This window comes from Blennius ocellaris, assembly GCF_963422515.1.
Source record: "Blennius ocellaris genome assembly, chromosome: 24".
NCBI lineage: Eukaryota > Metazoa > Chordata > Actinopteri > Blenniiformes > Blenniidae > Blennius > Blennius ocellaris.
This window is the reverse complement of record NC_137673.1, coordinates 5930418-5943049: the sequence shown is the minus strand read 5'-3', so window position 1 is coordinate 5943049 and position 12632 is coordinate 5930418. Positions and strand designations below refer to the sequence as shown.

At 44.0% G+C, this 12632-nt stretch overlaps 1 protein-coding gene across 1 annotated transcript in view; it reads left to right on the top strand.

Moving 5' to 3' along the window:
• The window catches only part of LOC308147571 (dystrophin-like), a gene marked incomplete at its 3' end in the record, with an annotated part of 178415 nt that overhangs the window by 129234 nt on the left and 36549 nt on the right, over positions 1 to 12632 (top strand). Inside the window, exons 24-33 of the mRNA XM_080519799.1 lie at positions 902 to 1094; positions 3255 to 3400; positions 6300 to 6400; positions 6599 to 6710; positions 6786 to 6899; positions 6977 to 7132; positions 7213 to 7383; positions 8619 to 8801; positions 9693 to 9827; positions 11360 to 11509. Of these exons, the coding sequence (XP_080375925.1) occupies positions 902 to 1094; positions 3255 to 3400; positions 6300 to 6400; positions 6599 to 6710; positions 6786 to 6899; positions 6977 to 7132; positions 7213 to 7383; positions 8619 to 8801; positions 9693 to 9827; positions 11360 to 11509 (1461 nt within the window). The remainder of the gene's footprint in view (positions 1 to 901; positions 1095 to 3254; positions 3401 to 6299; positions 6401 to 6598; positions 6711 to 6785; positions 6900 to 6976; positions 7133 to 7212; positions 7384 to 8618; positions 8802 to 9692; positions 9828 to 11359; positions 11510 to 12632) is intronic.

Genomic DNA, 12632 nt, shown 5'->3' with positions numbered 1-12632 from the left:
AGAAAAAAAATGTTTAGTGAAACTTTTCAAACATCCTTGCCAGCGGCGGATCTCGCCAACAACTGTTAGCTTATGAAAACAGTCGGCGGAGGTTATCAATGATACAAGCGCTCTGTAAGGCGTATAGATAAATCGCCTGAAATAATAATCTAAGAAATTAATCAGACTTGCAGTTCAACTTTGTAACAACAGGCGGTGCAATGAGACGCTCAGCTTTCACTGCATTTAATCAAAGAACATAAAATCCAAGAAAGTAAATGAACTGTCCATCTATCACCGATCTCTCCATCCATCCATCATCCATCGATCGCTCACTACTCTGGTTTTTAAAAGGAAACACAACCACACGTTCATTTTCAGTCACGAGCATTCCGCTTAAGTTTGCTCGTTAAAACTTGTTTCACTATTAAATGCTGTTTTCAGTGGTAATGCAGTTTATCATAAAAAAGATGACGGACGCAGCGGCTGTCGCTAAAAGAAGAAATCATTTCATCCAAATCAGACGTCTCAAAGTAGAGAAGAACGGCTCTAAAATGTGCTTCGTACCAGAGTTATGTAAGTGCCATTTCTCAGCTGTCTTGGATTAGATGATGAATATCAATTGGATTAAGAATTATGCTCGTGATACCATGGTAATGCAGTTAATGGGGGTCACGCTGGCTTTTCGTAAAGTTTAGGAACCTCAGACTGTGAAAAAAAAACTTGACAAACTGAACCGAGCAGAAATCGTTTCAGTTTTGCTGAGCTGGTCCAATTTCCTGCTTGGCTTCCCGTTCATTAGCATCTGAACTATAGTTAAACATTTCTGAAGAATTGACCTGATTAAGCATTCGCTCAATGGATTGGCGCTTGGAAAATGAGAACACTCCACTTGTTCATTGGTATTGTGACGCCCCTGCAGGAGGAGGTGGCCCGCCTGGCCGCCCTGCAGCCTCAGGTGGAGGCGCTGGAGCAGAGGCTGAAGGAGCTGAAGAAGGAGAAGGAAGGGGAGGAGGACCCGTCGGCCTTCCTGGACGCAGACATCAACGCCTTCAAGGAGCACTACCACAAGGTCCTGGAGGATCTGAGGGCCAGGGAGAGGCAGCTGCAGCTGGGTGAGGCGGCAGAGGAGACATAGAGTATTTACCTCTGGAGGTTGTTGCACACGTCCACATGACTTCCTTCACTCATTCTGCTGCACTTATGAACATTGTTTTCATCTGAAGCACCATTTACAAATCAAATATTTTAATAGCGCTCCCTCACAGTGAAGTAATAGTGGCAATTACACAGAAAGAATGAATTAATGCTCATACTAACCTGTCAAATGTATGAAAATGCTGACTCACACAAATCATTTATTAATTATTTAGTTAATGTAATTTTCTAACTTCAGGCGTTATGTTGTTCATTTGTGGCTTTTTCTACATTAGAGAATACAGACAAACTGAGTTGACATTAATTACTGATCTAATAATCAAGATAATTCACAGGTTCATTATGTGTCAAGTTAACAGCAGGAAACTATAAATAAATACATACATGCATACATACATTACATACAAAACAAGCTTCATTGCTACAGAAGGAGCAATAATAAGTCGAACTCTTGTGCTCACATTAAATATGAATCTGGAGCCAGAAGCTTCTTCGCTGAGGCTCCGCTGAGATTGTCTCAGTTAATTTCTCACCACAGCCGTTCTAATGTATATGTACTAACAAGCTGAATCCAGGCACAAGCAGATTAATTTGCTGTTTTTGAGGCTGTCTCATTCAGACAAATTGCATTGCTTCTCTGCAGGTTCATTTTCTCTGAAGACCTTTCAGATATTATAAATAAAAGTAGAATGAATGTTAACAAGCAAAGCTGAATTGGCATTTAAAGCAGCTTCATTTTCATTAAAAAGGAATCAGGGGAAACGCGAGATGACTTTCAGAGCACTGCCAGTCGTGTTTAATTGCTGATTTAAACCTCCACAGGAGCCAAGTTCCACTCTTCTGCTCCATATATTTGTAGAAAAGCTGTGAACACATTTTATTTGCTGACGAACAGAGTGAAGCACCGATATTTATTGTGTTTTTTGTATGAAAGGACAATTAAAACATATGAAAGCCAAGACGTCTATATCCTACACTGATGATTCAGCCTTCTATTGGATGATGCTTTACTACATTCTAGTGGGGTTGAGAAATTTAAACCAGGAATTTACCAGTTGGGAAAGTCTGAGTTCACTTGATGGTAAGAAACATCAAGTGTATCCCCATTGTTGGAACTTTCCTTTTAATTAAGCAGTATTTTTATGACTATCAGAAACAACCAGCGATCCTCGGAAGCTTCTGACATTCTGATGGTTAACAGCACATTCACGTTCCCTGAAATTCATATGTGAAATATAAATATTTATTTTCTTTTTTTTAAAACACCAGAAAACTATCAATATTTTTTGTATTCGTCATTTTCCTTTTCTTCATGGAGAGCACAACCTGAGAGTATGAGTGAGTCATTTAGTCCAATTTGTACTGGTAGACCGTGTGTGTGTGTGCGTGCGTGTGTGTGTGTCTTTCTCGGGGGAGAAACAACGAGACTTAATGAGGCAGACAAAGAATGTGAATGCGGCGCCCATCAAGACGAGAGCAGCCGAGTCGGACGGACGTGTCGACAGCACGGGAGCCGACAGCTATTTATATCAATGAGCGAGAGAAACGAGGGAGCCGCCGAGGAAACGACACCGGTGAAAAAGAAGCGTGAGGGAGGAGAGGAAGACGCTGACAGCCGAACACAACGCTGTGTCGTCGGTTCACGCCGGGTCAGCGTGTCTCGTTCACGTCGGTTCGTTCCATTAGCATTCGGCGCAGCCGTGGCGTTGTGCAGAGAACGCGTCAAAATGGGACAAGTCAACTTCAAAAAGCGGCGAGAAAGTAACTCACTGACATCATACGTATAGAGCATCTTCCTCCTACCAACTGATGGAACTCCAGCGAACACCCATCTTCATATCAGGCTTGAATCAGGGAGATTTGTGTCGGTAAAGAGGGGAAACAGTAGAGCAGCAGCTGATGATGATCTCCCCTTCAGGTGTCGTGCAGAAATACCAATCCTCCATACATGGTGTGTCCTTGGTTGCAGAAGCGCACAGAAAAACGAGCCTTTTAAATATTCCCTGTGCAACCAAACACCCAAAGCCACAGTTAAAAGGAAATGAGCCAGTCATGACATCCTGGGATCAGAGCCACTCTCCCTAACATCTATCCATCCTCTCTCTTTCTGCCTCTAGTTTTGGAAAGCCTCCCGCCGGCTCGCTATAAAGACACCATATCCACGCTGTTGGCATGGTTACAGCAGTGCGAGGCCAAGCTGGCCGTCCCATCCACGGCCGTCACCGAGTATCCGGTCATGGAGCAGAGGCTGAAGGACGTTCAGGTACGTACAAGTCTCCACATTCCGCAGCTGTTGGAATCCTCACAAGCTGATTTTAGCTGGCGAGCCTTTTAACTTCCTTAGATTTCTGTGACTCAATCTCATGATCGTTTTCTGGTGGTTTCTGACCAGGAAGTTTAAATCGCTTAAGTAACACACTCGTGTGGCTGACTTTAAACTTTTAACTGGGTTTTTTGGGGGAATTTATTTGGGCTTATGCCCGGCACTGTGGTGTAGCCATTGGTGATTTAGCTGCCCGGGGCTCTGTGTTATTTTGTCTGCTCTTTGCTTGGATCTATTCACAAAACCCTGTAAAATGCCAAAACAGGAGCAGCTCCACGCTCCTCCGAGGCCGTATAACACTGTAATCAGTTTTTACTACAAGCTGTAAAGTTATATTACCACTGGTGATGCCAAAGTGCCAAAGCAGCACTCTTTTAAAAGGATCTTCTTGGATGTAGCAGGAGAAAACAGATGACACGCTCCATTAACCAGGAGCGCACTTCATACACACAAGCTAGTGTGAATCTGATATCATCAGCGTGACATCAACAGTCACCACTCCAGTCTCCAAAGGACCTGCGTTGTTCTTTTAAGGTCATTTTGGTTTGAGTTTCCAAGTGGTACGTGTATGTATTTGTCCTGAATTTAGTGCTAAATCCAAACTAATGCTGTGACATTTTGGAAAATAGCCTTAAAATACAGGTACTGTCAAATATATATTTAAAAAATAAAGACGTGTTCGTGAGCAAATTGGCAGATTTTTGTTGTAAGAATGTACTTTATCTATTGCCATGCTCGGAACATATCACTGTTATGTTATAAACTTAAATATGGTAAAGTAACAATTAGGGATGTGTAGTTTCTACCTGATTATATTTACTTCATTAAAAGATGCTATTTGCGACTTTTCCCAAGTAGTTCTTTATCAAAGTTTTTCAAAGTTCCTTTTTACTCGTTTTTCCCTTGTTGTGTTGTTTTCCTCTTCGTTGGCTTGAAATGACACCTGGGAAACAGCAGCTCACTGCAATACTGCTTAACATGCAGGAGCAGGCCTGTGTGTGTGTGAGTGTGTGCGTGTGAGTGAGTGTTCGTCTACATTTGGCAATTATGAGAGGCGGGTGAGCAAAATCCCAGTGGAGCAAATCAATGTCTCTGTTTATCACAGTATCTGCATGGACACACACCTGCAGAGCTCAGACAAATAGGTGTGTGTGTGTGTGTGTGTGTGTGTGTGTGTGTGTGTGTGTGTGTGTGTGTGTGTGTGTGTGTGTGTGTGTGTGTGTGTGTGTGTGTGTGTGTGTGTGTGTGTGTGTGTGTGTGTGTGTGTGTGTGTGTGTGTCTAGTCTGTGCACCAGTACAAAGTTCATACAGTACAAAACTGAATGTGCACCTTTTTGTGTTTTTATTGTTGATCTGCATTTTGGGTCAAAAGAATAAAAAGTCATCTGTTGTTCTGTTTGATTTTTATCTTTGACTGAAGTCAAGGTCACAACATGGATTAAAGTGTGTGTGTGTGTGTGTGTGTGTGTGTGCGTGTGTGTGTGTGTGTGTGTTCTTGCGTGCATACGTTAGGAAATTCTTTAGTTTATGTGTGCGCACACATGCATGTGTGTGTTTGCTTGTACATCAATGTGCTCATGTCTCTGTGCCAACGTGTGTTCTTGTGTACACCAGTATCATCGATGTGTGTTCGGTTGTATCTTCATATGTGCAAGTGTGCATGCATGTGCTTCTGTTCAACTTTATATATGCCGATGCCGGTGTCGTTTATTCATCCACATGCACTTGTGTGCATGTATGTTTCCATGCATGTGTGCATGAGTGTGTGTGTGTGAGAGTGTGTGTGCTGGTCCCTCAGTAAACTGGATAACAGTGTTTTAGCGTAGCAGGAAGTTCAGACCTTGTAGTCTGAGATTAATTAAAGCTGATTGTAGATAATAATGAGGAATTCCTCCTGCATACTGATATGCCCTCATTAATTTTCTGCACAAATGTTTCCCCTCTCGCTGCTTATAAAGACAGGATTTCCGCGCGTGGATGTGTGTGTGCGTGCAATCAAAATGATATTCCTATCAAAATGAAAGCCTCTGCTCTTATTCTCATTAGTGGAGGGGAACGATTCAAGCTGCGAGGTGTTTTATTCAGTGCTGATCTGCAGCAGCTTTTAAAAACCTGTTTGGTTTTTATGAATTTGATCCACAGCTGCTGGCAGAAGTTATTGAAGGCCTCACTCACTCACTGCCCCTCAGTTACATCTCCCTTACCAGTGGAACGTCCTCCATCTTGTTCTTATTGTGTGTCCCTGCAGAAAGTCCTTGAGTTAAATTCTGGTTTTCTCTTTGTGTCGTTCCTGTCTTCAGTTGGTGCTCGTTACTCAGTACAACACTTCCCCGACCCGTAACAACGTCATATGGCTCCTGCTGAATATAATTCTTCATAGTAGTGTTCTCGCAGTGCTGCAGGCTCTGCACTGTAACCGGATGGACTGTGTGCAGAAAAGCCGAAAGTTTTTTTTTTTAACCTCCTGAAAGGCAAGAGATTGAAGCGTTTATTCTCTCGTGGTCCCATTTGTTCCCAAAAGAACCAACATTCTTCCTAATGTATGCCCACATTAATTTCTCTATTTGTTGGAAATAAGCTTGAGACAGCTTTTTGCTTGTATTTATGAGCAGTTCAGACTCGATCTTCGCTGTAACTTTCACAACTTATTTCTGTGGCGTAGCTCCAACTTTTCTAAAGTTCTCGGGAGCTTTTCCCCTCGTTACCCATCGTTTCTATCGAGCGTCCGAATAATTCAGGATGGTGTTACAGATGCTCTTCAGTCCGTCCCGAGCTCAGACCGTGGTTATTTCTTCACTGCACCGGACTTGACCCCCTGTGGTGTTTGGTGTGCCCCCAGGCTCTGCAGGTGGCACTGTCCGAACACCAGGGCGAGGTGGACTACCTGACCTCCACGGTGGAGCAGGTCTTCCAGAAGGCTCCACCAGACATCAGCCAGAAGTAAGACTCAGACACAGAGGAAGAACTTGATTAATGGTTACGGTTAATTTTCCACCGTGACAGAGATAAATGTTAGAAGTGATTTAAAATCCATTTTTGCCACTTTAAGGCCAAAACTTCTGCACGTACTCACCATTACTCCATAGAACTGTTCTATATCGAGAACCTCTCTTAAAAACGTGTGCCGTGCCGCTGCAGATACCGCATGGAGATGGACGCCATCATGTCACGCTGGCGGCGCCTGGGCGCCACACTGACGGACAACGCCGAGAGAATCCAGGAGCTCATGGCCAAGCTGATGCAGTTTGAGGTAAACCTGCGACCGAGGCGAGTTTCCAGCCTTCTGATCGTCAACAGTGTGTGAGAACCTCCGCTTCTCCTTCAGAATGACGTGAAGACTTTAAAGAAGTGGATGGCAGATGTGGACGTCTTCCTGAACGAGGAATGGCCGGCACTGGGCGACTCGGAGGCTCTGGAGAAGCAGCTGGAGCAGTGCACCGTGAGGACGCCACAGTTTGACCCCCGCGTGTCACCAACACACGAGAAGGTGTGTAACCCTGCTCTCTGATTGGCCAGGCGCTGGTGAACGACATCCACACCATCCAGCCCAGCGTCAACGGCATCAACGAAGTCGGTCTGTACCTGAAGAAGGAGGCGGAGCCTCCGTTTGCCATCCACATCCAGAAAGAACTGGACGAACTCAACGCTCAGTGGGAGAACGTCTGCAAGCAGGTGGGCCGGGTTCTTCTGGGCTCCCAGCTTCCATCTGCCGCCCAGTGCTCGTCACGCCGTGTGCTTCCACTCCTCCGCAGGCCTACGCCAAGAAGTCGGCTCTGAAAGGCGGCCTGGACAAGACCATGGCTCTGAGGAAGGAGATGCAGGAGATGCAGGAGTGGATCAACCAGGCTGAGGAGGACTACCTGGAGAGGGACTTCACCTACAAGACGCCCGAAGAGCTGCGCAAGGCCGTGGAAGAGCTCAAGGTGTGTTGATGAGAGAAAGAGGAGCTAAATCTCAATGTTTACTACCCTAAATTATATATATATTCAAAGATGAAGATCAGAAGCCTCAGCTCTTCCAATATTGCACTAATGTGAAGATCTATGACTCAGTTTAGCTGCAATGCGATTATTCCTCGGTGACAGATAGTTCAACGGATGTTTTTCTGGGAGCAGCTCACTGATTTCTCCTGAGAATGTCATTTGTGGTGTTTTCATCCACTTTATTTTTAGAGCCTAAATATGCTGAGCGATTGTTTATTCCCGCCGGAGCGCTGCCTTTCCATGACTCTGAGGTTTTTCCCTGTAAATCCGTGACGCGGCGCTCCGGGTTCAGTCGCCACCGCTCCCTCGCCATCCCAGTTAATTCCAGGTCGATGAAACGCACCCACCTGCCTCTCCTTCCATTGTCGAAGCCTTTTCGCTTCTCTTTATCTCCCCCGATCCCCCCTCAGTCCCCCCGCTCACAGCTTTGTGTGTCTTTTCCAATCTTCCGCCCCACCACTCTCGTCTATTTCGTATCAAACCGCATCGATTCTCCTGTTTCGCCTGTTCGGCTTTCATAACTGTATTTGTAATGTAAATTTCTGGCGCTATTTGCTCTGCGATATCCCAAAAGCCCTTTCAGCTGTAGCCACCCCCCACCACCCTTGACATTCACCCCACCCTGCATGCAAAAAGTTTGCTTCAGAGTCAAGTTGAAAATTAGAAATTGATTTGGTTCAGCTCGCTCCTGTTAATCTCTTCCTCCGCCTCCTCCTCCTCCTTTACTCCCATGTTTGGAAACTCCATTTGTGAATGTGTTCACTCGTTCACTCTCCTAATCCCATCGATCGGGCGGCTTACTCGCTCCCTCCATCTCTTCTCACACTGTGGCTGTGTCAACAGAAGAGGCATCGATTGGTGTGTCGGTGAATCCGTCCCTCCGTCCATTCAGCCTTTCTGTCGTCTCCTCTCCCCCTTTTATCCTTTTCCATTTCGTGCACCCGTCCAACTACTTGGAAGATCATCTAAACGAACACGCTTCCTTTTATTCAGCAGCTTGTCAGAGTTTTCAAAGGGACTTTTCACCAACGTGTAACAGGCTGGTTTTCGAGGAACACCTGAGTTTTATGTAAAGTTTGAATTGGATGTACTTCTAAGTCTTTATATTTCTCACCAAGCTGGAACAGTGACAACGTTCACCCTCTCATATCTTCAAAAATCCTTCCACATTTCAGAGAGCGCAGGAGGAGGTCCACTCCAAAGAGCTGAAGGTCAAGCTCCTGACTGACAGCGTCAACAGTTTCATCGCCAAAGCCCCGCCCACGGCCCACGATGCACTGCGCTTGGAGCTGGACGTGCTGACGGCCAACTACCAGCGTCTGTGCAGCCGCCTGGACGGGAAATGTAAAACTCTGGAGGTACGCTGGTGGCTCCAGGTCTTTATTTATGGATTTTTATGATCATGAGTTATCGGCGCAATTCAAACCACTGAAAAAAATGTGTCACACACAAGTATATTATTTTAACATGAGAAACCTATTAGGAAAATGTGATTAATTCATATATTGTCCACCACTAGAAAATGTGTGTTATTTTTCATTATTGTGTTTATAGTAAATGTCATGAAACACTATCTTGTGTTTCTTAGGATAAATAAACAAAAAGTATATATATAAAGATGATTAAAAACTTCCAAAATATGTTTTTAATCATCACATTTATAGAAAAGGAAAGATTTTTCATAACAGAACTCAAACTGTTCAAATTAAGTTTTTATGGTCAAAATGGTAACACGAGAGGAGTTCATTAAAACAATGCTGACATTAAAAGGAATAACAAATGTTTGTTGACAATATCACCATGCTTTATTAGTTTCTTTCTGATTTCAAAGTGGGAAGTCTGCTCACAATAAGGTTGTATCTCCACATGTTCCATAAAAATCAGCTGCCTCAGTAACTGCAGCCCGACAACTGTTGCTGATCTGCTCATCCAATATGCTGATGTTGAACAGATGCTGCTTCGATGGCCTGCCCCAGTGCTGAATAAGTCAATATGAAATAAAATGTAGCATCCATAATCATCTCCTGCAGCCTCAAGTCATGTTTTTTTTTTCTTTCCCCTATTCACCTCGCCTCACCCCTGTCCTCCTCCGTCCTGCTTCCCCTCATCACGCCTCATTTTCCCGAGAAATAATTACCCGGCATCTGGCTGTCCTTGGCGATTCCACTTCATTCGCTGTTTGTGCTCTGGATCTTCCCTCGAATGCATGAAAAGTCCTAATAATCGGGCTGTTGTGCGTGTGTCTGCAGGAGGTGTGGGCATGCTGGTGCGAGCTGCTCTCCTACCTGCAGCAGGAGAACGCCTTCCTGGACCAGCTGGAGCAGAAGCTGGACGAGACGGAGAACTTGCAAGGGAGAGCGGAGGAGCTGCAGGAGGCGCTGGATGTGAGTACGGGGAGACTCATACTCACAGGCGTGTGTCAGATCATCCAACCTGTGACACTTATGACATGCTGGGATCTGTTTAACGTCGGTCGCAACTCTGTTTTCAGTGGATGATAAATGCGGTGCTTGTCGTGGTCGCAGATGGTTTAGACGACTGTATTTTGACATATATGTCACATAAACAACCAAATGACTCAAAAGAAGTGTGACTTATACTCCACAAACTGCAGTAGATCTATGTTATATATGTTAAATGTATATTAATTGTTTTGTGAGAAATTATTAGATGGAAAATCGGCTCAGTTCTCACTTCTGGGGCTCTCTAGAGGTGGCAGTGTGAAGGAGTTCAGATCAGTTCACTGCACTTTTCTTTGCTTCTTTGTAAACAAATGTCATTTATGAAAATATGACTGGGAGGCTGAAGACCAGATGTGTGCTCAACAATATTTAGAAAAGTGACCAAAAAAAATATATATATAGCTCAGTAAAGTAATGAAAAGGAGACAGCGGGGCACGTTTTTATTGAAACAAAACGGCATTCTGCGCAGCTAAAGACAAGATAAGTGAGGCCGACGAAGTGTGACAGGAATACAAATAAAAAGGGGAAAATTGCAGCCTGGGGCAGGTTTGGCGATAGTGCCAGATTCATTCAAAGAGAAAGTGCGATGTGAGCTTCTTCTGAAACTCATTTTCAACTGATTTAAGAGAAATATGTGAGATTATACTCGCAGGTGCTTGGAGGACATAGAGACAGATTAGATGCAGGCTCCTCTCTGCGATGTGAGAAGAGTGGAAGTGAAGTGAAATGAATTCAAGTTGCATCTTTGCAATTAGGAACACGGGGGCAGGGCTTCCCGCTTCACCAAGAGAACATTGAGTTTGAACTTGTTAAATTTCTAAAACTGCGCCCCCGTCGATCGCCTCACGATGTAAAAGCCGTGGATTTAGTGAGATTAAACAATGCAAAAAGCTTTAAGCCTCTCAACCCGGGTGGATTCCCTCATTGAATTGAGTACAGAGCAGCAGAAATGCAAATAACTGCCCACTCAGCTGGATTTCCAGCCCGCAGACCCTCTGAGAATGTGTAAAAAGCCCTGAAGTCGTTGGTTTTGAAAGCAGTCGGCCTCATTTAGCCTTTAGCATGTCATCAGAAACACTTTCAGTGCAGGAGTCTCAAACTTTTACCACCAAAAAAGACAAGATTTAAAAGAGCTGCTTTTTGAAAGTGTGACAACTAATTTGTATATGTTTTGAACAGAACTGGGCTCTATTTAAAGCAGATATGGATTATCAAACAGGTCTTTTAAAAAGCAAAATTAAACTCTTTCAAACTGAAATCAACCTGAATTCTTTGACCAGGTCCTCTGAACATGGGATCAATGAAATAGATAAACAGTTTTTTGAAGGTTTAAGGTGAAAGAACTCGGCATGAACTTGAATCAACCCAGCAAAGTGTCCTGAGTGATATGTGCTTCCAGACATGCTGGTTTCTCACATATTGCTGTTTTATTTGTTTGTGTGTGCACGCTCAGAGCCTCGAGGTTCTTCTGCGGCACCCAGAGGACAACAGGAACCAGATCCGAGAGCTGGCCCAGACGCTGATGGACGGAGGCGTTCTGGATGAACTGATTCAACAGAAGCTGGACGCCTTCAACACCCGATGGGATGAACTCATGGCGAGGGTAGGAGCACACACTCACACACAGCTATGTGCTGTGTATTTCCCTCATTTAACTTAAACGGTACCTTTCCCGGTACTGTTCTTGCCCGTTGCGTCTCTTGTGGCACACTTTAGTCCGTGCTGATCGCTGGCTCCTCTTTCTCCTCTGACATCTCGAGAAACTCCAGAAACATGTACAACTCTTGAGCTTGTTGCTTTCTGACTTGAAAACATGTTTTCGTGTGTGTGTTTGTGAGGATTTAATTTAATATTAGAGGACAATTACAGCATATTAAAGCCTGCGTGGCTGTAAAACAGAATGAGGTTGATTTCTCCGAGTTCCGCGCTGTGAATAAACATCAATGACTCATGTTGTGCAGATAGAAGTCCCATCAAAACAACATTTGCACACATGAGGGCTAGTTGATGCTTTTGTCTTATTGTTTGTACTTTTGTGCTAATATCGACTAAAAATTTCACATTTTCATGTCACGCCTGCAGTGTGCGACTCATTTCCACTGAACATTCAATAAGATTGAGATGCAACATGGTAGAAGTGCCTTCCACCACAACTGCATGACAACATAATCATTAGTATGCCTCTGCAGCATTTATTACAAAAGATTAAAAAGAAGATAGTCATTAAAATTTGTTTTAAAGGCCTATGATGCTGAATTCTCCTCATTGAATTCATGTTACGGTTTCTGACACGCAGAGTCCAATTACGATTTGAAGGCTGTCGACCACAACATGATTTTCCACAATAAGAAAAGCCTGCGAATGGTGACACTCTGAAAATGGCATGGCACAAGCTATTCTTCCAGAAGAAAAGCACTTTAATTAGTTTGAAACGCTGTCACCATTTCATAAACTAACACGCTTTGTAAGCATCTGTATCTCTGGTGCTGGTGTGTGATTAAGGAGCTCAGATAACTGAAGCCCGGGGTTTCATCAAAAGGTGCTCCATAAGATGAAATAAGAGTCCAGTGTCCACAATTAGTTCAGCAATAAGAGCAGGTGATTCTTTGTGCTCAATCCCGTCACTTGTTCAATTGCACAAACTGGCTGAAGGAGGAAAAATAGACCTTTTTCATCATGTTTCCTTCCTGATCCTCTGGTTGGTTTTCATCCAAATAAATGATTTG